At 35.7% G+C, this 26,089-nt stretch overlaps 3 protein-coding genes across 5 annotated transcripts; 1 reads left to right on the top strand and 2 right to left on the bottom strand.

Moving 5' to 3' along the window:
- Positions 1-737: 737 nt before the first annotated feature.
- On the bottom strand, positions 738-5,036 carry LOC132170273 (Protein kinase superfamily protein). Of its 2 annotated transcripts, XM_059581189.2 has the most exons (7): positions 4,601-5,036; positions 4,257-4,501; positions 3,028-3,416; positions 2,670-2,802; positions 1,559-1,648; positions 1,308-1,462; positions 738-1,111 (listed from the first exon to the last, which is right to left on the bottom strand). In XM_059581189.2, the coding sequence occupies exons 1-7, from the start codon at positions 4,920-4,922 to the stop codon at positions 1,066-1,068; spliced, it is 1,380 nt and encodes a 459-aa protein (XP_059437172.2). In that variant the 5' UTR covers positions 4,923-5,036; the 3' UTR covers positions 738-1,065. The 2 variants fall into 2 exon arrangements, with proteins under 2 accessions (XP_059437172.2, XP_088373928.1); XM_088517802.1 differs by having other exon boundaries at positions 738-1,462.
- A 2,581-nt stretch (positions 5,037-7,617) lies between these two features.
- LOC132168407 (uncharacterized) lies at positions 7,618-14,086 on the bottom strand. Of its 2 annotated transcripts, XM_059579390.2 has the most exons (5): positions 14,016-14,081; positions 13,471-13,836; positions 10,479-10,701; positions 9,707-9,806; positions 7,618-8,027 (listed from the first exon to the last, which is right to left on the bottom strand). In XM_059579390.2, the coding sequence occupies exons 3-5, from the start codon at positions 10,656-10,658 to the stop codon at positions 7,771-7,773; spliced, it is 537 nt and encodes a 178-aa protein (XP_059435373.2). In that variant the 5' UTR covers positions 10,659-10,701; positions 13,471-13,836; positions 14,016-14,081; the 3' UTR covers positions 7,618-7,770. The 2 variants fall into 2 exon arrangements, with proteins under 2 accessions (XP_059435373.2, XP_059435372.2); XM_059579389.2 differs by having other exon boundaries at positions 13,471-14,086.
- An 8,052-nt stretch (positions 14,087-22,138) lies between these two features.
- On the top strand, positions 22,139-24,463 carry LOC132172792 (Heavy metal transport/detoxification superfamily protein). The gene is made up of 3 exons (XM_088518923.1): positions 22,139-22,381; positions 22,534-22,615; positions 22,784-24,463. The coding sequence occupies exons 1-3, from the start codon at positions 22,352-22,354 to the stop codon at positions 24,337-24,339; spliced, it is 1,668 nt and encodes a 555-aa protein (XP_088375049.1). The 5' UTR covers positions 22,139-22,351; the 3' UTR covers positions 24,340-24,463.
- The last annotated feature ends 1,626 nt before the right edge of the window (positions 24,464-26,089 follow it).

Here is a 26,089-nt window from a genome sequence, read left to right as displayed (position 1 = left end):
ATACTGCTTAAAGGAAAGGTACAAGAGTTTGTTACAAAGCATATGTTAAAAGTATAGCATATGACAAATGAGTGATTTACTTTCTGAAGATTCTCTGGATCGGATTTGAGCCAATGAGGATATCATGACATCATTGCCATGACTTAGGTGTTGGCTTTTTCTTTTGTCATTTACTAAATTGTTATATAATTATCATACAATTAAGATAGTGTAATGAAAATTAACTATTGATTTATTATTTAATACTATCATATCATCAAATTATATGACAGTCGTATAAGAATCTACTAAATAATATTACTTTTTCAAGCAAAATAAAAAAATGTCATGCGTGATCATCTCCCCCACCCCAGAGAAGTCGATGGGGTGATTGTTAGGACTAGGGTGATTGACTCTGCACGTCGACTTGAACACACCCATCACGTGCCTGACAAACATTGTGTCCTTTTGAGCGTTTCTTCTCATATATTTTCTCTCGTTGATTCTCCACTACCAATAAGAGCCAACAAGAAAAGAAAACGTAGGCAACAATATCTTCCAAGTTACACTTCATTATTCTAATGGCATTTTCAATAGCCCCGTGGAAATTTAATTATTTAACTGATTTTCCATAGCCCTTGGAATTCATCCATTTTTCTTTTCACGGCAGTCGAGGTATGCCCATTAATTATATGATCCTTTGTTTATTCACCATAATCGGCAATGATTGACCGAAATGGGTGTATAACATAACAAGATGGAAAATTTGAGCATTTCACAACAAAAAGTTTGATACTTGACAAAAGCAAGTGCCTTTGTTAAATTTTTACAACATACTTGGAAGTTTTTGGAGATCTGAACACCATATTACAGAAATTGGTCTGCAGAAAATTATGCAGTTCAACATGCTTGCTTACAGGGAGACTAATAGCTGATGTATGAATTGCCCCAAGCTGTCTCCAGCCTTCCAATTCAGATTATTCACAAGCATTCAAGTTTGCATTGTGTTCTTCATATCCAATGCAAAAGCTCTGCTTATGACAGCTTTGAGAACTAAAAGCAACTGCTATTCCTAGTGCTGCTGTCCTACAAAATGTGCCAACGGCTCTCAGAAGAAACTGAAAGGCCTTGGCTGAAATTACATGAACCTTCTTCGGTTAGCTAGAGATAAAAGAATGTTGCACTTCGACTCAGTTTATCTCAAAGATGGTGTTTTTATTTCTCAGAGAGAGATTGTCTGATGGTTGTCACAGATTCTTGCAAGAACCTGCCTATCTAGACTAAAGTGGAAAGCTAATTGACTTCACTGATTTTTGATTCATTAATACCTGGGACTTGCTATTTGATTTATAAATCTGGAGGAACCAGAAGAACTAATGGAGTAGAGGTTTTTGACCAGAGGGATTAGTGACTGCACAACATCGGTCATTAGAGGCCGATAATCTGCTTCTGGTTGCACACACATGGCTGCAATGGCTGCAATCTGGAAACCAACATAGAGAGAAGGAAAATGAAGTTGTTAGGAATTTAAGCATCAATAATATTGATGACAACGATGATAGAGAACCAATTAGCTGACCTGAATTAGATCCTTTTTGGAATACTGGCCTTGTAGAGCAGGGTCAACCATTTCCACTATTTTTTCTCTGTTGGTTAGCCTTGGAAGAGCCTGTGGAATTACAGAACATATTTTCACTCTTCAAAACTTTTGAACTATCTTTCTTTCTAGAGAAAAAGATATTAACAGCGAACAAACATTATTAGTTAACAAGTTCTTTGAAACACGGGTTTTGGGTGATTGAATGATGATGTGTTTTCGGATTACCATTTTCAATCAACAGGTGAGAGTGGGAGGAAGACACTCTTATTGAATGAATAAAATTTGAACACTTTTTTTGGTGAAGTCTTTGGAATTACACACCAATGACTTGATAAACCTCTCGTTAATAATGCTATGCTGGCTACCTCACACTGATATACTTTTGATTCCTGATCATGTGATTCTGATTAATAAGAATCAAATAGGTAAGGGTTTCTAGTGTTTTTTTAAAAAGGAATTTGGAGGTGGCCTGCAGCTAGATCAGATGAACTTTTTGCTCATATTCAAAGCATTGTTGCTAATATTACTATTTCTGGCGAAGATGGTGTCAGCTTGTGGACCTTATGCTTCAGGAAAATATAGCTTGGACACTACCTAGAATGCAATAAGAGGATCCTATTGGTCAGCTGATTGGCAATCTGAGCTACAGAGGGCAATTGACAATGCTAAAGGGTTGCTGGCTACCATTTACATAATTGCTTGTTCAGTTACAATTTACAATGTTTGGAGAAAAAACTCAACAAAAGTTCAGTGAGAAAGCAACCATTCCAAATAACAGGCAGGATAAAGTTTTTTTCTTGCAGAAGGTAGAACTGTTGAAGGCTTCTAATCAAGCTTGACAAATGCAGAATTCTCAATATTCCCAAAGCTACTGTTTTTTTAGTTGTTCATCTGTATATATAGCATATTGTTAGGAGGGTTGTCAATTTTTTACATGATCCGTAAACTTAATACGAAATTAGTGGATTAGGGTTGATAGGTTTCACCCGTTTAATTAAACAAGTCGGGTTATGGTTGACCTATATATTCTTATATTACTCTTACTCATTATAGTCTTCAGGGTAAAAACTAATGGAGTTTTCTCACTAACCCATGAAACAAGGACATGCTCGCCAGGTGGCCGCTTGGTGTCAACCGGTACACGGCCTGTTAACAGCTCTAGAAGTACAACACCATAGCTATATACATCTGATTTTGTAGTAAGCTTTCCCGTTGAAGCATACCTGCATATATATATATATAGATCACCAGAAATTCATGAACAATTGTACAATGCTTTCACATATTTTCATCTTTATAATTAAAGGTCCTGTTTATGGAAATTCATCAACAGTTGTGTATTTCTCCTCAATTTTTGCTCTGTTAAGAAAATGACATCCTGCCTAAAATGGGGACCTCAGTATCTGTAGTAGTGATAAACTGACAATGAAAGGTGACTGAGGACTTACTCCGGTGCCAGATATCCAGTGGTCCCAAGCACACGTGTCGAGATCTGACCATTGATCTTGTCAGAGCCCATCTTGGCCAATCCAAAATCAGACACCTTGGCACGGAAATTTTGATCCAAAAGCACATTGGTGCAGTTGAAGTCACGGTGGATAACAGGGGTTGGGATTGAATGCTCATGGAGGAACTCAAGGGCCCTGGCGCAGTCAAAGGCTATTCTCAATCGGGTCGCCCAATCCAACGGCCTGTGTTGACTGTGGGAGGGGTGGAGGTGGTGCTGCAGAGTACCATTAGGCATGAATTCAAATATCAGAAGCCTATGGTGTTGGTCAGCACAGTAGCCGAGTAGCTCCACTAGATAAGGAGACTGCAGGCGGCTTAGAAGATCCACCTATACATTAAACAACAAGGAAACCTGTCATTTGGTCTTACACCCATGTGCAAGGAAGACAAGACTTCCTAAATGCGTGCTGGCAAAATTAACAGATACAAGGAAATTGACCATTACCAAATTCATACATTTATTTCTTCAAACAAGACAAAAGATATCCTCATATTATTATGTATGGCAAACACCGCTATTCTCTCAACATATTTAGACACAATGTGAATTCCAAGCAATTCTATCCCATATAGAGAAGTTCTATTGTCCCGTCTACTCGAACAGGTTAACAGACCGTTTCGAATCGTTAGCGATCCAGATGGCAAAGTTGAATGAGATATCTTTTAGATACTGGAGGATTACCTTTTAAGTAAAAAAATGTGGATGAGATTGAGATATACATGTTCATCTCATCTAAACGTCTAAAATAAGTCATGTTTTAGTATTCAATTAGGAAGCTACCTCAAAGAATGTAATAAGCCATGTTTCCTAAGTTTTCTCGTTAAATGCTGAAACATAATTTATTTTACACGTTTAGATGAGATAATAACTGAAATTTATGAGTTTGAAAATATCAAATTTAAAGAAAATTTTAAGGTATCTCAATCCACGTGGATGAGTGTGTGTTGAGAAAGAGAGAGTTAAAAGTCAACACTTTCTAACAAGGTGCAATTACATAGGGAGATATTGGAAGATGGAGGAAGCAAAGAAAACCATTATTAGAGGAGAGAAGACAAAAAGGACAATATTTCATAAGTCTGTTTTATTACAGAAACCAAGATTAGAGGACAGAGCAAGAAAGATAGAAACAAAACTTAGTGAGAAAGAATAATAAATGAAGGCAGTCACCTCAATCCTGAAAGCACGCTCCCCTTGCTTTCCTTCCCTATGCAACATTTTAATTGCAGCCAGGGTCCCATCACTGAGGACCCCTCTATACACAATACCAAACCCTCCATTGCCGATGATATTTGCTTCACTGAATCTATTTGTGGCCGTTTCAAGCTCCTTGTATGCAAAAACTTGGACTCCCCTGAATCTGGGTGGAGGTGTTCTGCTCATATGCCCTCCATAAAGGCACCCTCCCCTCACATCTGCCACATTTTAAAACATGCCCATCAAATTAAGGAAAATTTCTTGTACGAATGTTATTGGATATGTAAGCTTTGAAAATAGCTAATCAGCATCATCACCTGGGCTGGAATTGAAGGTCACAGTGGTGTGAGCTATGAACTTGCTGCTTGTGTTGTTGATGATGCTGTTGTGCTCCTTGCAAGTGCCATTGGTTTTGGCGGATTTGAGTCGCCGGAGCATTAGAATGATTAGAAATATGGCGAAAATGAGGGCAATGGAGGCGATGGATATGATGATTATAAGAGTGGAAATGGATGAGAAAATGGCATAGTGGTGGCCATGGGTTTGTGGATGTGAGTGATGGTGTTCCTGGGTGTGGTTGTTTGCAGCAGTAAAGCCAAGCGGCCTTGCAGGTGCATCAGTACTGTTGTTAACTTCCATGAGCACAGAGAGCAATGCAGGAGAGAAGAATGGCCTGGTGGGGGAGAGAGAGAGAGAGAGAGAGAGAGAGGGAGATGACTTTTGCAAAAGATGTTCAACTTTGTATTATGGGGGTTTGAGTTTGTTTGCCTTCTTTAGGAGGTCACCTCATTCTAACTTTATTTTTATCTTTTTTGAATTGCTAGTAATTCAACCAGATAATGTTAAAGATTTTACATGAGATTTACTTGCTCAAATAAATTTTAAGTTACCTAATTATTTATCTCGACATGTACATGTAAGTCTCGAGTAATGTTTTAATAAATTATCTCAAGTATGATATAACTTTTAAAATTACCATTGCATTTAAAATGATCATTATTAGTTACATCACATTTGAAATAACTCAATAAAAACTCTAGTCCTTCTAACAGTATTACTAGTAGATTTTATATAGATTCTTTCACATTACTTATTTGAATTGCTTGTCCGTTTAAATTACCCTCAATTCAAGCAAATAATTGCGTGAATTCTTGTCTAACCCCCCTCTCTCTATCTCGTGAGTAAGAAGCAATTGGTTTTGTGTACTTTTTTCTTTTTCTTTTTTTAACTCTTCTGGTTTTGTGTACTTTCACTCGTCTCTTCTTATGTAATTTCTATAGAATTGTCTTTGTCTTCGTTTCAGAAAAAAAAAAAAAAAAAAAAAAAAAAACTTGGAAGCTTATGCACCCTTTCACGTGGATAGTTATCCAACTATAACTATCTGCTAATTATTAACAATATTAACTTCTCTCACCACCAATGAATTGCAGCTTGACCCGACAGGAGAAGATTATATATATATATATATAAAACAATGAATAAACTTTGTTTGCCTAGGGCCTCCATTGTGTAGTCATCTTTCATAGGGCTAAATTATAATTTCAAAGTCAATATGGATGATTCAAAATAAATAAAAAAGATGGGGGGGGGGAGGGGGGAAGAGGACTCAATCATTGGCCAGCTCTGGAAAAACTAATGAAATGTTGACAATCATTAGGGCAAGATAGTTTGTGCAGCAGATAATCTAATTTTGACTTGTAGGCCAAGCTGGTGAGATTGACTCTTCAGCCCATTTGGTATCAACTCTCAGGGTCATTTCGTTATCAAAGGACAACCTCCAGACTGAAATAAAATAATAAATACAGAGCAAAATAGTTTCCCCAACTTTGTCATAAAAGACTCCAACCTTTTTACTGTTTACTTGCTTCTTTCCCAGCACTTGACTTTATGAGGCATGGATTGAAGAAATAAATGGAAAAGCACAAAAATAGGGTACTTCTATTAGCATACTTACTTTTTTTTTGTTTTTTTCTTTTCCGACCAAAAGAATTAACAAATAATCCAAAAGACTTCAAAACACAAAGACAATTTTTACATTTATATCAAATCATTAACGCATTTTCAAACCAAAAACTAAAAATACTCCTTAAAATAGATAAACAAACAAAATATATGGGAGTCTAAATACACAAAGAGAACACAGTAAAAAGTACTTCTTTCATTTATTGTTACTCAGTGACAAGATTTTATGGTCAACCGCAAAACTTGTAGCAGATGAGTGTGTTTGGTAAAGAGTTTTGAGAGAATAAATTGATTGATGTGATATAAATAAAAATGAATTTGGCTTTTTTTTTTTTTTTTTTTTTAGGAGAAAAATGAAGTGTTTGTTAATGTGAATAAATGAAAGTTAATATATAAAGGATTTAGCCTGTTGGGTAACAATTTCTTTTTATATATATATATATATATGATAATATAAAAAGAAATTGTTACCCAACAGACTAAATCCTTCCTACGGTTTAAAGTAATGGATCTATAAAGCTCTGATAACATTATTAGCCCACAAAATTTCATATAAATGGGCTTTGAGTCATGGTGGAGATTGTAACTATTTGCTTTCACAAGAACCGTTAAGAGGAAGTAATTCCTCTCTCTCTCTCTCTGTCTCTTTTTCTCGGTAGTGCATGACCACAATTCTATTAATTAAGTCATCAAAAACAAAATTTAAAAGTGGGTAAAAATGAATGAAAATTAGGAAGCCCATGCAACAAAAAATAACAAGCATCATTTTCTTAAAATACTTTTTTAATACATGTAATTTGCTCGAAATCAAACAGACCCTTTGGTTTCAAAAGTCATCGTAAAATGGTACTGTAATAATCCAATAAACAGAGATGGTGCTCCCAGTGATCTTTATCACTTCTTACACTTGAATGCGACATGGCATAGACCTGACCCCCCTAAACAGTAGAACATCACTATCTGCATGGGTTGGGCAATTGTCCCGTATCTCACACCAAAGATCCCTTCTTTTTCTGAGACACAAAAAATTGCTCATCTGTTATGTCACACAACTCATGTGGCCGATACCTTTTGGTCAAATTAATTAGTTGCTATTCGAGTACAAACAGGTATTGTAAGTGGGGTTGGGCCAAGCCCTAATTGAAAGCAAGAGAATAAAAAAAACTCATCCTTGTTAAGACCTCTCTTTCAGATAGGTACATGTGTCATCAAGGCAGCTATCACGTGAACTGTTATCTACACTCACCTAATCCCAATAGCCTTTTCTTTTGCATTGACCATATATTGATGGAAGCCTCAAACTTGATCACAAGACAGCTGTATTATCAAAAGATATCATGCTCTTTCAATCAATTTCACAATCTTCAAAAACTTTCCATGTAATTGATAGCTTACACAAACTGTTCTGGGAAAAACCCAAGTACAAATTCAATTTCTATGCTCTTCATAAAAAAAAAGAAAGAAAAAAAAAGAAAGATGTATACTGTAATGTATTCCATTGAAGAAGTAAAGATTTGCAGTTTCATCAATCATCTGGGAAACCTAGAAACGTATTAATAAGCTTAGCAACTGGCGAGGCATCACCTGGATGATATGGAAGGAGAGACTCCAAATTCATACTTGCTATGGTCTGATTAAGTGTTTGAGGACGAGCACAGTATAAATGCTTCCTCTCTGCTAGTTCTTCTGCTAACTCACTTTGATGATTGTCCATCAAATCTTCATTCACCACCACAATTAAAGGCTTACAAAGCCGCAGTGTCTCAAATATGCTTCCGGACCCTACATGACGGTCAAAATCAGTCATGAATGTAAATGTAAATTGGCACAGAAAATATGAAGCCTCCAATAATCCAAAACCTGACTTCAAACATAAATAACTTTTTTTTGATAAGTAAAAATATAATAATAAATAACTTAATTCTGCATTGTGTGCATTTTCCCCACCGGAAGAGAAAAGGGGAAGGGGGTGAATAAGGGGTAGCACTGGATACATTCTGAGACACCCTCAAAGCTTAGCTCTATTACAAACTGCATGCAGATTACAGTTATCAGACAGCAAACTATCTTAGCTGCTTTGAAATTGGTACAAGTTGCATGGACTTGGTATTTGCCCTATTGTTAATACTCCAGTCTCTTCTATGAAAATGTTCGAGTCAATTTTGATCATAACCAGAACAAGAGCTCATCTGATGTGTGGGAGGTTATAGGACAACAAAACATATCCTGATAAGATTTTGACCTTTCTTGAATGACAGGATAACATAAATCCAATCCAAAAGAAAACACAAATCAGGGGATCAATGACAACTATAGGAACGACAATTGAAGGGAAACCACAAACATAGAAGTTGAGAGAAATGATAAGTTGGTGTCAATCGTACACTTCTTTTAATGCAAACAAAAAGGCATAAATTATTATTATTATTATTTCACACACACACACACACACACATATATACCATAATGAACTAGCCTAGTATATATAATCTTGAAAAAATATACTTTAACCCTTGAACTACCACCACATTTTCATTTATGCCTCCAAACTTTAAAAAAGTGACCCACATACTGCCACCATGTGTCAAATTAGACACTCCGTTAGTATTTGACATCAAAATAGATGGAAAAGAGGTCACATGCGTCACACATGACCTCTTTTGTGTTTTCTTTCCAAAATGCCCTTAAAATGATTAAAAATAAATTTAAGAAATAACCATTTCAAAAAATATATAATTTTTACTAAAAAAAAAAAAAAAACCCTAAAAAATACCAAAACTTTTTGATTTTTTGGGGGTGGCCCACGTCAACCACCCCCAATTTTTTATTTTGGTTGGTTTTTGGGGTGTGGAACCACCCCTTTTAGATGTTTTACCAATTTTGTATTATTTTTTAATAATATTAAGAACATTTTGGTCATAAGAATTGTACTTTTTATTCATTTGAACACCAATTTCTAATAGAGTGTCTAATTTGACACACAGTAGTATGGGAGCCGCAATGTCACTTTTGAAAATTTAAAGGTGTAAATGAAAATATAGTAGTAGTTCAGAGGGTTAAAATTTATTTTCTCCTTTAATCTTCTAGTAAAAAATGTTCACTAGAAGGCTAAAAGTGTGCTCTAAGAAACATGCCTCAAACATTGGCAACTGCATTAGGGATTCACATTTTAAAGTATCAAGGTAAGAAAAATTATAACATATCTCTTTACAACATATCTCCACCCCATCCTGATGATATTCTAGCTGTTTTAAAAGGCCAAGGAGATGAAATTGTCCAAATGACAGGTATCTTTCTTAAGAAGAATTTGAACTGGTGATTTTCCAAATGAAACCCAATTCCTTGGATAATACATCAAGCATGGTCAAAAACGAAAGTGGTATGCCAGTCTAGCCATTTTCCAGTGAAGGATAATAAATAAACAAGAACATAGAATAAGTATCAACCTATCAGGTGCTTACCTGCATGACTGATCACTAGAGATGCTGATCTCAGATGATCCGCAATGCTTGATGAGAAAGTGAAGAAGTCTACAGCCAGGGACCCATCTTCACCTCCAGACTGCATAAAAGAAACATTTTTAAAATGGTTATCAAATGTGTATGGAAACTTATTTTAAAAAAATCAAGACGACTTGGCAAATATTTTAATAGAACTCCAACTCTAAGCATAATTTACAGAACCAACTTCAGTAAGAACTCAGAATACAGTTTTCTCTCTCTCTCTCTCTCTCTCTCTCTCTCTCTTGTTATTCTTCTTCTTCTCCTATTTTTTTTTAAGTTTAAATCAAAATTTTAATTCTTTGATGGTTGAAAGCCACCTAACAGCATGCAAGAAATACAGTGTTCACTCCTTTTTATAATTACTTGCTTCTTCATCTCCTGTGATATTCTGGTGTGTGTTAGCTGCCTTTTTCCTGTTTCTATAGAACCCAATTCCAGGAGAGAGAGATTATGAGGTTCTATATAAAAATTGCCAAGATCGGCATCTTGAAATTAGACAAAAATATTCAAAATTTTGTTTAAAAAAGAAAAAGAATTATAAGATTTTTGATACATGTAAAACTCAACCTGATTCACCATTACAAACCCAAGCTTCTATCTCAAAGTAGCATAACTCATTCAATCAGAATTAAGGCAGCAAACTCCCAATGGTACGTTGGACTACTACAAATTTTATTAGAAACCAAAGCAATGACCCACAGCACAGGAAATGGCTAGAGCCCGAAATTACCTTCGTGGGTGTGTACGATCCGCGACCCATTTGAATGATAAGGTGGGTATACCCTCTTTTCAACAACTCATCTTTAACTTCCCGAGTATCAACTGCTCTAACAAGAGCATCAAAACTCGTTGTTCCTACCGTTACGAAAACTGTTCTCTTCGGCTTTACACCATCCTCAGTATCTCCCATCTATGATTGACTTATACTTCACCACAATCCACACCACCTAACCCTTCAGCCACCAGAAAATATATAAAAGTAAACAAACTAAGGAACTAAGCACTTTAATTATAAGAAAATAACAGTAAAAAAAAATTATGATAGAAATTAAAAAGAAAAGTAGCAAAACAAACAACATTACAATTTACAACATCCCCATTTATGTCAAAGCTCACACATACACACACAATGTAACAACTCAGGAAATCGCTAGTCATATCTTCAAAATGACTAGTCAATTTGGAACTTATCAAGAATAACTTATAAAGCTCAGTTTAAGTAACGTGGAATTTAGCACCCATGAGCGTCTTTATAAACCACTCACTCTATAAGGGCTAATCATCTTCCCAATGTGGGATTAAGGTGTTACAACCCCTCCTAAACCCTTGATGTTCTCGTTGGGGCCACGTCATGCAATACTCTAGTACCACATGACGTTACTAAGTGGCTTCAATACCATTTGTAACGACTTAGGGAAAGCGATAACTACATCTATGCTATTACCCCAAAAGAGCTAGTGCTTTCCCTAGGTCATCACACACAAAAAACAAACATAATCACATTAGAGAAATTAACAAAAGGAAAAGAAACCAAAAAAAAAAATATAGATAGATAACAACAATCCAAAGAACCCTACATACAGTCTACAAGATTGATTGATTCCTTTATATAATTTTTTGATAAATAATTGAAATATCATTAAAACCGCAAAAAGCGCAACCCAAGTACATAGGACACAAGAGAAACATCTAGCTAAAAAGACCAAAAAAAAAATAATAATAAAGAAAATCATGAAAACTAAGCAAATTAGGATAGTCAAACGCAACTATCCTAAGGCAAACAGGTCTACTACTCACCTAAACATAGCCCAAGACAGTCCAACACGACTAAAGATAGCACTCCATAAAGCATTAGCAACATCACAATGGAGAAGAAAATGATCCATAAACTCTCCGCTCTTATTACACATGCAGCACCAATCAAACATAATGACATGGCCTTTTTTTAGATTATCCATGGTAAGGATCTTCCCTAGAGTGGCCGACCAAGCAAAGAAAGCCGCTCTCAATGGGATCTTTATCCGCCAAACACTCTTCCAATGTTAGGGACAAGGACCTTGTAACCAAACACTCTTCCAATGGAAGGGAGTGCCATCATGTAGAAAAATCTAACATTGAACAACCCTTTTTTGAAGAGAGCCCAATGAAGCATATCTACATCCCCTCGTCTCAATCTAAGGGAGTACAAGAGTTTTAAAAATGAAGCAAAGACATCAACTTCCCAATCATGAGCCACTAATAAACTTACATTTCACTGATGGAAGTCACTAGAAAGCTCCAAATGATATGCTATGAGCCTACAAAGACGGAGTCATCCCTAGCCCGAGCAATACTATTTAAATCTGGAAAGGCTTCTTTAAGGGCATGATCTCCACACCACATATCATGCCAAAATCGAATTTTGGAGCCATCTCACACCTCATATCTGATATGACTAAACACCTCCCCCTCCCTCCTAAACCCCTCTTGATATTCTTCTATAACCCACCCCATACAACCCATGACCCTCATTAGAATACCACCCACCCCATGAGCTGCCATAGTTAGAATCTATCACAACTCTCCACAAAACCTCTCTCTCATGCATATAGCGCCATGGTCATTTTCCCAAAAGAGCACCATTGAACAAGAAGAAGTTCCAGACCCCTAACCCTCTCTCAGAAATTGGAGAACAAACCTTGAACTAGCTTACCAAGTGAAATTTGAACTCTTCACCTAGCTCACCCCATAAGAAATCTCGTTGAACTTCTCAGTGTGGTTTGCAAAACTAGCATGGAGAGGAGAAACAGACATTTAATACGTAGGAAAATTGGAAATGGTGCTATAGATTAAGGTAATCCTACCACCTTTAGACAACTACATCATTTTCCAACCAACTAAACAACACCCTATCTTCTCAATAACACTATCCCAAATAGATTTGGCCTTAAAAGAGGCTCCCAACAGAAGACCAAGATATTTCAAAGGCAAAAAAGAAACTCCTCAGCCCAAAATACAGGCCAAACCATCCACATTATTGACATTACCCGCCGGAACCAATTCTGACTTAACCAGATTAATTTTCAACCAAATACAGCTTCAAACCATAAAAATAAGGCATGCAGATAGTGTAGGTGATCAAGATTAGCCCCATAAAGAATCAAGGTGTCATCCACAAACAGAAGGTGGGATAATTTAACCACACCAGAGTTCCTAGACCCCACAAAAACAAGGAAAACAAGAAATAACCGGGAAAATCTTTAAAATGTAGTTAAAAGAATAAAAAAAGGCATATCAGACTTTGAGCTAAGATCTATTCTAGGAAATGAACAAGATGAATATAAATCCTAAAAGATTAATACTTTTTGCTACTTTAGTGATAGGAACCCACGTTCCAATTTGTCTGAAACCAGAAAAAATAAAAGGAAAATTAAGAGAACAACGGCAGAGATGACCGCTTCCAGGGGGTCAGCCTCCAGGAATTGATTGAGCAATTAGGATTTGTCTTCCTTGAATCGCCACACAACATCTACACTCTTTTATAGAGAGAATTCATCATTGTAGCTTATTTTAGGAAGGTAAGTATTCCAATATACTGCTAGTACAATTATTATGGAAATTATAGAAAGCAACAAAATGTTTAGAATCCTCAAGGGCGCTGTGCAGTGCCGTGTGACAGTGGGAGGATTGCGGTGCCGTGTGTGGTGCCGATGTGCGGCAGTGGGCTATTGCTCAGTCGTTACCTGTAGTGCTGCGTGTGGTGGTTGGTTTTCCCTTCCCGTGTATGGATCTCCGTCTACGTCTGCGGTGGGAGAGCGGCGCCACTCCGGTGGTTGAGTGGTGCGGTGTTGCAGTGTTGATCAGGAGGAGTGCTGGTGACGGGCTGAACGGCGTGCGGTGCTGCTCAAGTGGCGTTGTGGATGCTGTATCTCCGGTTACCGGCTCCGAGGTGAGGAGCGTGGCGGTGTGTAGCCGTGGGAAACTACCGTAGCTCAGCAATTTTGGGTTGTGAATTTGTGAGTCGTGCTTTGGGAGTTTTTTTTTTTTTTTTTTTTTCCCAAGAAGAAGAGGGCTGTTTGGTTGCAGCCCTTGGTGGAGTTCCTATTCCACTACAAAATAGGTTTATTTCCATACAGGTATTCTTTTAATTCCTTACTAGACATGGCATAATTCTTCAAATTTCACCGCACACAATCATTGGAAAAGAAATCCTACCATAGTAAGGATATACTAATTATACGTTCCACACACTCCGAACTCGATTCCAAAGAAAAATCTCTGTGCGTACCTTCGTATTCAGCTAATCCATCTTCCATTGATCAACAATGGGTTTTGCTTTCTATGACGCGAGAGTAAGAGATTGGTAAGAAACGCACCGTTTGGAGTGGTAGTCTTGAGTCTTGACACTGGATCGCATGGTGTAATCTGCCGTTTAGTTGGGTCGCCATGGAATGAAATGTTGCATTGGGCCTAGCCCACTTTAAGAAGTACACATCGGCTTTGATTCTTTTTGCATGGTTCGGGTGGGCCTAGCCCATAATCTGTACTTGTACTTTTATTTTTGGTGCAATGCTCAGTCATTTTCTTTTCTTGTCTCAATCTCTCTCAAATTCTCAATGCTTCTCTTGTTTTGGGTAAAATCAGTCCAATTCCTGATAGCATACTTTAATAGGTTTTTCCATTTATGTTACCCACTTTAGAATTGCAGAGTAATGCATGCTCGGGTTAATTGGTTAATTTTATGGATCTAGGAAGTAATGGTTTTAAGATGTTTCGTCGAGACTCTAACTATTTCGTGAAATAAAGGTCGGGGGCAGAACTACCTTAATAGTTAGGAGGTCTTTGAGAATTTCAAATTTTCAAAATTTTGTTATAAAAATATTATTTTCTATACTATACATCGTCAATGATGACTTTTTCACCCCTAAATGGCCAAATGATTTAACTTTCTAGTTTTTACTCTACCATTCTTTGTACATTTGCATTTACTTATTTACATATGTTCAAACCTCCACCTAAAAAATCATAGATCCACCCCAGAGATACTAGTGAGTATATAAAGGGATTTATGGAGAAATTATTATAACTAGCCAAAGATCCTAGGAAGCAATGAGTATTTCCTTCCTGAGACATGTTATCCTTTCATTTCTTATCAATTTCTTTTTTAAATTCACCGTTTGTAGGTTGTGAGGAGAAAATCCTTTCAACTCATGGTGAGGAGAAAATATATTCATTCCGATGAAATCTGAATGAAAATGTGATATTTAGCATTACTCCTTGTATAGAACAAATTGTTAACTACCAATTAAGTGTCCCTTGAGATGAAGTCTGGAATGGTTATGTTTTTAATGCCGTAAGAAGGCTGTTGGTAATGGGAGTATCTCTTTTTTTTTTTTTTTTTTTTTTGGTAACAACTTCATTGCAAACAAAACAAGTTACACCAGCAGAAATACTGGAAAAAGAAAAAGACAAGGTAAAATAACAGAACATAGAAACCAAACCAAGATAGATTACAAACACATCAAAGCCTCGAAGAAGATCTAAGAGGGTAAAAGTCGGAATGCAACTTTTGACAGCCGCAGCCTATTACGATGGATAAAACTATCGGGAGTACAAAGACTCATATAAACTTAGATCTAATCCAACTTTTAAAGAAGACAAACAGATTAAGGAATGACAACTTAGAACTAATTCAGCTTCCAAGGAACCGAAAAGACTAAGAAGAGCAAGAATAACGCAAAAGGGATCTCCATCACAGACAAAGAGTCTGAAGCCCAATCGATTCGGGTTAACATGTGAAGGAACATTAATTGAAGTCTGGAAAAACATTGCAGAAATTATACAATATAGTTTTTTTGGTAATAAAGACAAGGAAGGCATATTCATGATTTGAAGAAAACTAGAGGTTAAACTCTGTATTCTTACGTCTGGGTCTCCCAGTAAAAACACCTGTAAAAAAAGAGGGTAGGGAATATTTGGTAAGCAAGTAAGCAAAAAAGGGAAAAAGTAGGTCGGAATGTTGAAAAGTTGTGGTGAATATTGTGACTGTAGTGAAAAGCGGGAACAAAAGCATCCTGAAGTAGTGTCTTAAAGTTGCAGGGAATCCATGACTGACCCTCCTTATTGCTGCTGAGGATTTGAATCTTCTTTTACTGCAGATGAAAAAAGTGATAAACCTCGATTTTTTCATCCTTTCTCAGCAGCATTTTACTGCCACAGTGATTAAACAAAACAAAATAAAACAGAGTAGCATGAGATAGATAGATGCAAGTAGCATCTGGGCAATGAGTCCTAACAAAACTGGACCATTTTTGTCGCCTAATGTTGCTGGGTCTTTTTTCTTGTTATTGTACTTGTTTGTGGATTGGTCAGATTAGTCAAGGGGAGAGACGCGTGATTGGGGCTCAATAATTCACTTCAACCATCCCATCCCATCCAACATTAAGCGAGCCTGTTTTCTGAGGCTCTTGTCTGTTGTTGGGGAGTGTACCTCTGACCTCGATTTTGGGCCTGCTCTTACGACCTTGCTTGTCGAACAGTCTAACTTCATATAACAAGCCTGGCCCTATGGATGGGGACCAAAATGGCTCTATACCAGCTGTGATTCTAAATACTTTATCCAATTTGTCAGAAAAATGTTATTCACGCTCTCGTTTTTACACTAAAATTCAGTAATAATTTATTTAAAATCTAATGATGACTCGGTGAGAATAATGAAAAAATTTATGGATCTAATTTATCTCATAGAATCAATTTTACAAGAGAGGATTGTCTATTCTTTATAATTAAACATGCCTAAGGTCTTATCTACATAAAATGTAATATTATTTCTCAACACCCACCTTTACGTGTAAGCCCGTATTTTTTTTGGTCATCGTCATAGAGTAAGTAGTGCTGGTCACATTCGTCCTGTGATAGGTTTTGATACCATGAAGAAATTCGTTGGTCTAACTTATCTCATAAAACCGGTTCTACAAGAGAGAGAGAAGATTGCTCATTCTTTATAATTAAACATGCCCAAAGTCTTGTCTACAGGCAATATAAAATTATTTCTCAACAAAAAAGAGGGTGTGTATAATATTTCTCATTTTCCAATTTAAACCCTAAACCATAAACTAGTGTTGATACATTAATAAATTCTATCAATTTTTCTAAACGATAATAACTATTTTTTCTTTTTGCGCTAATTCAAAAAGGTAATTAATTAAATTTTGAAACTTACCAAAGCTATTCGTTAAAACTTCAAACTATATGGACCCAAATGCATTTATACCTTTCGATTAGGTATGTCCCTATAGCCTGAGAAAGAATTTTTGCTTTCCACCCCTCAATTTTTTTTTGGAGGACCTCTCTTTAATGTCATTGAAAGCCAGCCTTTTTAGGACATGGATGAAGATGGGAAGTCCTAAATTGGGAGTTCTGATTAAAAGAGTGTTGGATGTTTAAAGGAAACATACCTCATTATTGGCCAACCCCCAAAAATTCTTTGCTAAAATGGACCGCCAATTTGGTAGAACAAACAAGAGATTGAGCTGCTTAAAAGCTCTTGCGTTGCGTGTTAGAAAAAAACAGTGGACGAGTACCCTAGAGTGTGTGTACTTTTTTCAAGTAATATCCATTTATAATTTTAAATAGTACTTTTTGAAATCAATGGCATAAGTGATAATGGGCTTGCACATGCATGACAAGAATGTACGTGATGAGCATTTATTTGATTTTTGGGGTTGCACATGGCTGATCGATTGACAATCAAGAGGGGCGCTCTGCAAGCTGTGTTGCAGAGTACCACCAGATCATATTTCACATTCAACACATGACAGGAATACTGGCATACAAACAAACAAAAATAAATATCTTTGAAATTAGGAAGTGGATTAGATGTAATTTTATCTGAATCTTGAGTTATGCTGGCCAATATGGTTCTCATGAGGGGTTTATGCATAAGTTTCTACAACTAATATGATCTCTTTGAGCTTAAAGTAAGCTCTAGAGGTATTAAGTGAGCGAAGTCCTTACAAGCGAGTTTGAGCTTGACTCATATAAGTTTGGTTTGTACTAAACTCAATTATTAAATGAAGCATTTCATAAACATAAATATTGGCTCGAATATTAAACGATGCAAGCCCGATTTGATTCGGTTAGTCTCATAAACAGCTCGTATAAGGCTCGAATTGATAGTTGTTCATATTAATATTATTTTATTTTATTTTTTTCTAATAGCGTCATTTTATAATAAAATGATGCATATCATTTCTTTTCGAAACCAAGTACCTTACTATATTGACTTAGGCTCCATACTCAGCTAGTTAAAATAAGCAAATGCTCATATGCAAGCTGACTTCTTAAACTGTTTAAGAGTACTTGAAGATTAAATTTATAATAAAAAAATTAAATATAAGTGGCTTGGCTTTATTAGACTTATTATGAGTTCAAGCTCGAGTAAAATTTAAACGAGCCAAGCTCAAACAAAAAAAGCTTGTTCAAGCTCGATTAGTTTACACCTCTAAATGCAACAACACACACACACACACATATATAAATATGCTATAGAGCAATAAAAAGAGTATTTTTGACCCAGAAGAGTCTTAAGTGGTAAAAGGCTATAGGCTTATTAGTGGGTGGGGTCACAATAACTACGGATAGAGCCTATGATCTTTACCTAAGACTTTTATAAACAAAAAATGAACTTCTTATTGCATTATGGCATTTCTCAATTATATATTCACCCCGTGATTTTTTATTTTATTTTATTATTATTATTTTTTTAAGTGTATACATCTACGGATCTACTTTAACCCTCACAGAATCTACCCTTCAAAATAGTGGTGCGGTGCGGTGCGGTGGTGCGTGATAGGTGGTCGCCACTTTCCTCCATTCCTCTGTTTCCAATCAATGCACTTAAAGCTTTGAATAGAAAGAATCTTTTATGATTATTTCAAATACCCAAAATAAATAATTTTAATTTATTTATTAAATAAAAAAATCTAACAGAGCTCTTGTGTTAATTAAGGAGCTCTACTAAGCAAGGCATGATTAGAATGAGCCAAAGCCAAACTTCATTTGGTCACTAGCTATATTACCATTCAAAAAGGCATATGTTTAAATGGTAGTCTTTCTCTGACAAAGGACATGAAAGCAAATCACACCACTAGATCTCCTTTAACGATTCGAATGTTCGATAATATAAACAAGTTTGCAAGAAAATTGGATTTTAGTCCAAAAGACGAAGCCACTAAAGGGAGAAAATAATAATAATAATGCATACAAATCCAAAGAAATAAAGAAGGTGATCGAGAGTCCTGGGCAACAAAAGCCGATTTGTGAGCTACCCCATGCAATATAAAGCACACAAAGAGGCGCAGATATTTGTAGGGTTTGTGCCCTGTAGAGGTGGCCTTTTTTGTCAGCATTCAAACATCTTTTGACAGGCAAATCATGTTTTCAAGAGGAAGAAAAATGAAAAAATAATGATTTTAAGGACAGCATTTCCTTCCTGGGTTAGTCTTTTAAGGAGGACAAATGATGATTTTGGTTGCAAAAGAAGGGTTCAAAAACTTTTCTAAGCTCTGTCTTCTTTTGACTCTTAGCGCATCTAGTTGGGCTTCTTCTGAGATGCTTTCAATTGATGCTCCTTTCTCTACAATTTTGCTTTCCTTGATATCTTGTTTAGAAAAAATGTTTACAATTTGGGTTTGGGTTCGCATTTATGTCGTGTTAAGATATGTATATAAGAGTATGTTTGATGTGGTGTTAAAGAGTTTTAAAAAGTATTTTCAGTGCATAAAAAACTGTCAAACAAAAAATGAGTCGGTTTGAGAAAAGAATATAACAAGCACTACTTTTTTTTTTTTTTTTTTTTTTTTCGGCTTTAAAAAAGCATAAAACACGTTCTAGGAAGCTTAAAAATGAAAAGCTCTTTAGAGGCCTTTTTTTTTTTTTTTTTTTTTTTTAAGACAAAAATTGTATGTTTAATGCAATCCTAAATAGATTTTAAGATTATATAGGTTAACCATAATACAACTTATTTAATTAAATATATTAAGTCCTTCAATTCTAACCTACTAATTTCGTGTTGAGTTTGTCAATCATGTAAAAAATTATCAATCTAATGTTACGTGTCAAGTTTGAATCGTGTCAATGGATGAATATAAACTATATAGTTTAAACATAATCTGGCAAATTAATTAAGCAAATTGGACCTTTTCAATCTTGATCCACTATTATTTTTGTGTCAATTTTGTATCTAAGTTCACAAATAATGTAAAAAATTGACACCGAGTAATGGTTAGTGTCTTCTTCTTCTTCTTCTTATAGCTCTCTTACTAGGTTTCTAACCCAGAAAATAAGGGTGCCCACAGCAATCTCTATTCTTGAAAAGAACTAAGAAAAAAAAGTAAATAATTGGTAAAGGGTAAGGGTCAAAATGTAAAGATAATGGAATGATCAAATTGGTTTGATTTTGTAATGCAATATTTTTCATCTCATCATTGTCCTTTCCTCCAATTCATATCTCTCCAGCCTGTAATTTCCCAGAAGAGTCAAATATGTATCCTCGAGAAAAAGCAGTTCCACAGGAGAAGAGGCTTTCATCTTTAATAAAAGGGTCTACCTAATATTGATCGTGCATCTCTTCTTTCTTTACTTTTCCTATATATATATATATATATATTTTTAAATAATATTAAATATAAATCCAATCTCATGTCAGTCTGTCACATGATCACACACACATTACTCGAGTGTAGTACAATCATAGCAGCTATGATGTAACACAAGTGCCATGAATTTCTTTTAATGACCAGTTTATGAATTTAATAAAAACATATATAATATAATTTAATCAATGATTAAAATTAAATTTTAAAATTAATTTATTTTTATAAGTATTTAATAAGAGAGACAAAATAATATAAAATTTTAAAAAATTTAATCTTGACCATTAATTAAATTACATCATCATATACCAAATTTTCTTTTTATATACTTTAATGAGGTAATAATAAAAATTAGTAATTAAATTAATATTTATAAAAAATAAAACTAATACAACTTGTGCACTAGATCTGAGTGGCCAGTGTGATTAGTATAATTGTTAGGGCTTTTAGGGTTAGTGGAGAGTCAAGGCAGTCCTCAAAACTAGAGACGGTGACCGAATTTCAATCTTTTTTAAATGTTCTGTCGGTCCAATGGTGGGCTAGACACAGTAAACTCCTCTTTCTTAAAACATGATCCTCATTTTTTTGTGATTGCTTCGAGGATGATGGGGAAAGATTCATCTCAACTCTGACAGTACTAGTACTAATCAATCAATATAAGTAAAATTAAGATTCTTAGACTTCACTGAGAACTGCATAATAGTGACAGAATTGTAATTTTTAATATAAAATACTATTGAGTTTTTTTATGTCAACTAATTAATAGACTGTGGAGGACAATACTCAATAGTACGTACTAATATGTCTCTAAAAAAAAATTGCATATATATTTATCATGTACTACCATTCTTATTCGAATCATTCTATTCATTTTTACTAGTTTTACTCTCTCCGTTAGGATTTAATCTGATTTAGGCGTTGAAGTGTCTATGGTCTCCAGACCGATGATCTTCTAACGACACTTCTCTTATTTTGTAGGCAGAGTTCTTCCCTAAAAGTGACTTGAGCTTAACACCTATTTTTCAGATAAGAAAATTACAAAATTATTTCATATGGTTTGAAGTTGTTATAGATAACTCCAGGAGGTATTAAAAGTGACAAATAATTATTTGAGCTAAGCTTGTGTAATAAATAATTATTTTTGTAAAACAATTGATTATTATTTTCGACGAAATCATTATGAAATTACAAAATTACTCTAAAATTGTTATAAAAATAAAAATATAAAAGAAAAGAAAAGAAAAGAAAGAAAAAAGTACGTAACTGACCGATCCATGGCAGTCAAAGGAGATGACCGAACCATCCTCAAAATCGACCATTGGAGTGGTTGACCACCCAGCTTGAGTCGCATACTTTTTTTTTGTTCTTTTTCTTTTTTTTCATAATGTTTTAGAAAAAATTTATAATTTTATAATGACTCCATAAAAAAATGACCAAAACTTATACAAAAGAAATTATTTATTACGCAAGCATATCACGTAAAGTTTTTTGTCACTTTTGAAATCACAAGGAGATATTTACATAGAGTAATTTTACAATATTCCTTTCAAGGCCAGCCTAAAATATTGGACAGGGCCCAGACAAAATGGCCTAAGAACTGATTGAATGAGAAGCCCGGCCAGTGAACCTTTTTATTTAATTAATTAATTTAATGATAATATCTAATTATGTTAGGCTCTTAATCACTCTTAACCAAAAAGACATAAAGGCATGTGCGAGGGAGCCATTTCCAGTTGTTTATAAAGATATTTCTTGTAGTTTGAGCAACCGCCTTTTCTCTCTGTTAAAATTAAGTTCAAAAACTGCACACAACCCCTGAAACAGAGGGACAAAGCTTAAAGATAAGTTTAATGCTCACCAACCACCTTTGAACTCGATCCTCTCTCTCTCTCCCTTGTACCTCCTTACTCTCCTTTATTCGCAGCTCACAGGCTCAGACCCCATTTGCTTTCTCCCTCTCTCGGAAAGGATGAGTAAACAAGATTTCTCCAAGGCACAGGTACACCATTTTAACTGTTTTCGTGCTTCATCTTCTGAGATGAAACTATTTACAACACTTCTTCATTTTCTCTGCTGTTTCTCAATCGATGGGGTTTTTTTTTCTTGGTTTGAACTCTTATTTAAGTTGTTTGTGTTTACTTTTCCTTGCAGTTGCAGACTTGTGTCCTTAGAGTGAATATACACTGCGATGGATGTAAGCAGAAAGTAAAGAAACTATTGCAGAAAATAGATGGTTCGTCTCTTGTTTTCAAACCATTTTCCTTTATATATATATATATATATATATATATATATTTTAAAATTTTGTAGGTGATTTTTCTATAGTCTCTGTCTTTATGATTTCTCTGGGTGGATTTAGTTCATTTTGAAGGCTCATTTTGTTTTCTTTCTTTTTGGGTAGAGATATACACTGTCAACATAGACGCAGAGCAAGGGAAGGTGACTGTGACAGGAGTTTCAGGAGTTCTTGATCCAGCCAAACTCATTAAGAAGCTGGAGAAGTCGGGGAAACATGCAGAGTTATGGGGGCCTCAAAAGGGTTCAAACCACAACCAAAACTTTGTCAATAACCAGTTCAAAAACATGCAAATTCAGAATGGCAAAGGGGGAAAAGACAACAAGTCTCAAAAGGGTGGTCCACAACAAGCACATCACCAAATGAAAGGGGCTAAGGATCTCAAGGTACCCTTTAAAGACCAGAAATCTGTCAAGTTCAATTTGCCTGAGGATGAATTTGATTTAAGTGATGGTGAGTTTGATGAATTTGATGATTATGACGATGAATTTGATGATGAATTTGATGATGGTGATGATTATGAGTTTGGTCATGGTCATGGCCATCAATTACCTAACAAGATGATGCCTATGAATATGATGGGTAAAGGGCATGGTGGTCCACATGGGCCTAATGTTGTAATGAATGGGCTTCCCATGACTGATAAAAGGGGTGGTGGGAATGCCAAGAAAGGTGGTGTTATTGATATTCCCTTACAAATGAAGGGTGGAAATAAGGATGGTAAGAATGGTGGTAATGCAGGAAAGAAAGGCAGTGGTGGTGGAAATAAGAAGGGAGGGAAACAAAACCAGGGTGGTGGAGGAGGAGGAGAAAAAAAGGGTGGCAAAAGTGGTGGTGGATTTCTAAGTGGATTGCTGGGGTTTGGTAGAAGTAATAGCAAAAAGGAGAAAGAGAGTGGTGAGTTTGTGGGGCTTGGAAAAAGTAACAGCAAGAAAGAGGGTGGTGCTAAGAGTAGCAATAATTATGGAGGCAAGGGTGGTGGTGGAAACAATAATAGCAATGGGGGTAAGAAAGGTGGAGCCAAGGGTGATGGGGTCTATGAAATTAACAAAAACAAAAATGGGTTCCATGATATTGATGTTACAGCTCCTAATCTTGGGAAAGGAGGCAAGGGTGGTGGTGGGGGTGGGGGAAATGGGAATGGTCAGATGAACCAGAGAGGGCAAATGGTCCAAATGGGCCCTAATGGTCCAATGGGTCCAATGGGACCAATGGGTCCAATGGGACCAATGGGACAAAGAGGACAAATGGGCCATTTGGGTAACTATCCAATGGGGCAGATGGGAAGTATGCCTATTCCAGCAGTGCAAGGTCTACCTGCGCAAGCGGCGATGAGCGGTCTACATGCGCCGGCAGCGATGAACGGTGGATATTTTCAAGGAGTTGGGCCAGGCAATTACAACCAACAACAACAGCAACAATACATGGCGATGATGATGAATCAGCAAATGAACCAGCAGAGGCCCAATGGGAACGAAATGTACCAACAAATGATGATGAATCAACAACAAAGGGGAAATGGGCATGACATGTACCAGCCAATGATGTACGCACGGCCGCCGGCTCATTACATGCCGCCGCAGCCGATGTCTGCTCCGATGCCGGATCCTTACACTCACATGTTCAGTGACGAGAATGCTAATAGTTGCAGTATCATGTAAATTTGGTAGACAAGTAGTTTTATGTTTTGGCTTGTTTTCATGGGTTGTGTAATTGTGGTGGTGCTACAAAGTTCAGGTGCCATTGCTTATGTTACTTGGAAATGGTTAGATTTTGGTCCATCAATCGCTCTTCATCTGCTGAGATATTATTCTTTCCCCATTGCCCGAACTTTTTTTTTTAAAAAAAATAATCATCAAGATATTTTATAGAGTACGTATGAAAGATAATTGAAAATGTTTTTTTGGAAAATAATAAATGTACTTTCCAACCATTAATGCATGTTGAGAGTTGAGAGAGAATTTCTTCTCGTTGTTATGAGAGTTCTTATGATTTCATTGGCCCATTCCATGTGAAGACTCTTTTAGCAAAAGTGTGATTTAATGAGAGTATCCGAATCTTCCTTAGCAAGCCTATATATATATATATATTATTTTATGCTTAAATCAAGGTGCTATAGCTATAGTAGGAGCCCTTTCCTTTTTTCTTTTTTGTTCTTTCCCTAAGATGTGTTTATGTCGAGCTTTCTTAAATTATTTGATAAATATCGGTTGGGCTTTCTTAAAAGACGTGTTCATATTCTTTAATGTCGGTGTCGATTAAGAAACGTTGGGCGTCAATCCCCATATTCATTTGGTGACTTTAAACTTTTGACTCCAACTCCTTTGTTTTCCTTTCCCCTTTTGAATATTTTCGTTTGTGATCTATGGTATTCATAATTTGTGTATATATATATATATACATTAAAAATACTGGTTATTCTTATGTATTTGTAGTTTTTTTTTTTTTTTTTTTTGGAGCTATATTTATCATACGTGTAGTTTGTTGCAAGTTTGGGGAAGCTAACACGACTCCGTCAGCTCAGTTGGCCATTCATGTCCCTTTGCTAAAAACCCATTAAGTTTGTTGGTAATACAATCAATAATATTATTTTTTTTCACTGCCACGTTATCAAATAACATTACTCTTGAATAATTGAAAGTTGTCTTCTTTCTCTTTAAATTTCATAACTTTAATATTTGGTGATATTCCATCTATATTATAGTAAAGCATTCAAAGTTCAAACCACTAATCACCATTGGGCCGCTCATAAAGGATCCAACCCATGAGCCCATTTCGGCCCAGTATGAGCTAGCTCTTCTACACACACTAGTGCATGGCTGGTGAAGCTCTTCTGGGCGCCAGGTGGATCTCACACTCACCAACTGTTTGTTCCCATGCCAAAGCCGAAGACGGAGCTCATCTCTAGAGCCTAAACGTAGCACGTGAACCCACATGTAAAACATCAATGACGCCCATCCCAAGCATAAAAACTTCCAAACTCTGTTATGAACAGTACCAAACACTAATGTCCATTTTCCTCCCTTGCATAGTCTAGAAAGCATGTATTTTTTATTTTTATTTATTTTTTAATTTTAGTTACCTACTTTTCTAAAACACTTACATTTGACTTAGTATTTTAATTATTCGCTTTCAATTCTCCGTTGAAAATATTATTTATTTATTTATTTTTTCTAATCTCAAAGAAAAAAAAAGAATTAGTGTAATGATCTAGGAAAAAACGTGAGTCACATTTATACTATCACCTCAAAAAAATTAGTCGATTTAGAACTTCCCTAAAATCACTTATAAATGCTACTTTCACTTAATAAGTGAGCAATTTGAGACTTAACACTCAAAACTTTTGTTTATAAATTATTCATTTTAAATGGGTTGTTCATCTTCTCAATATATGACCAAGGTGTTACAAAC

Source organism: Corylus avellana, chromosome 1 (assembly GCF_965113065.1).
Source record: "Corylus avellana chromosome 1, dhCorAvel1.hap1.2, whole genome shotgun sequence".
NCBI lineage: Eukaryota > Viridiplantae > Streptophyta > Magnoliopsida > Fagales > Betulaceae > Corylus > Corylus avellana.
The sequence above is the reverse complement of the archived record's forward strand: the minus strand, read 5'-3'. Positions and strand labels throughout refer to the sequence as shown.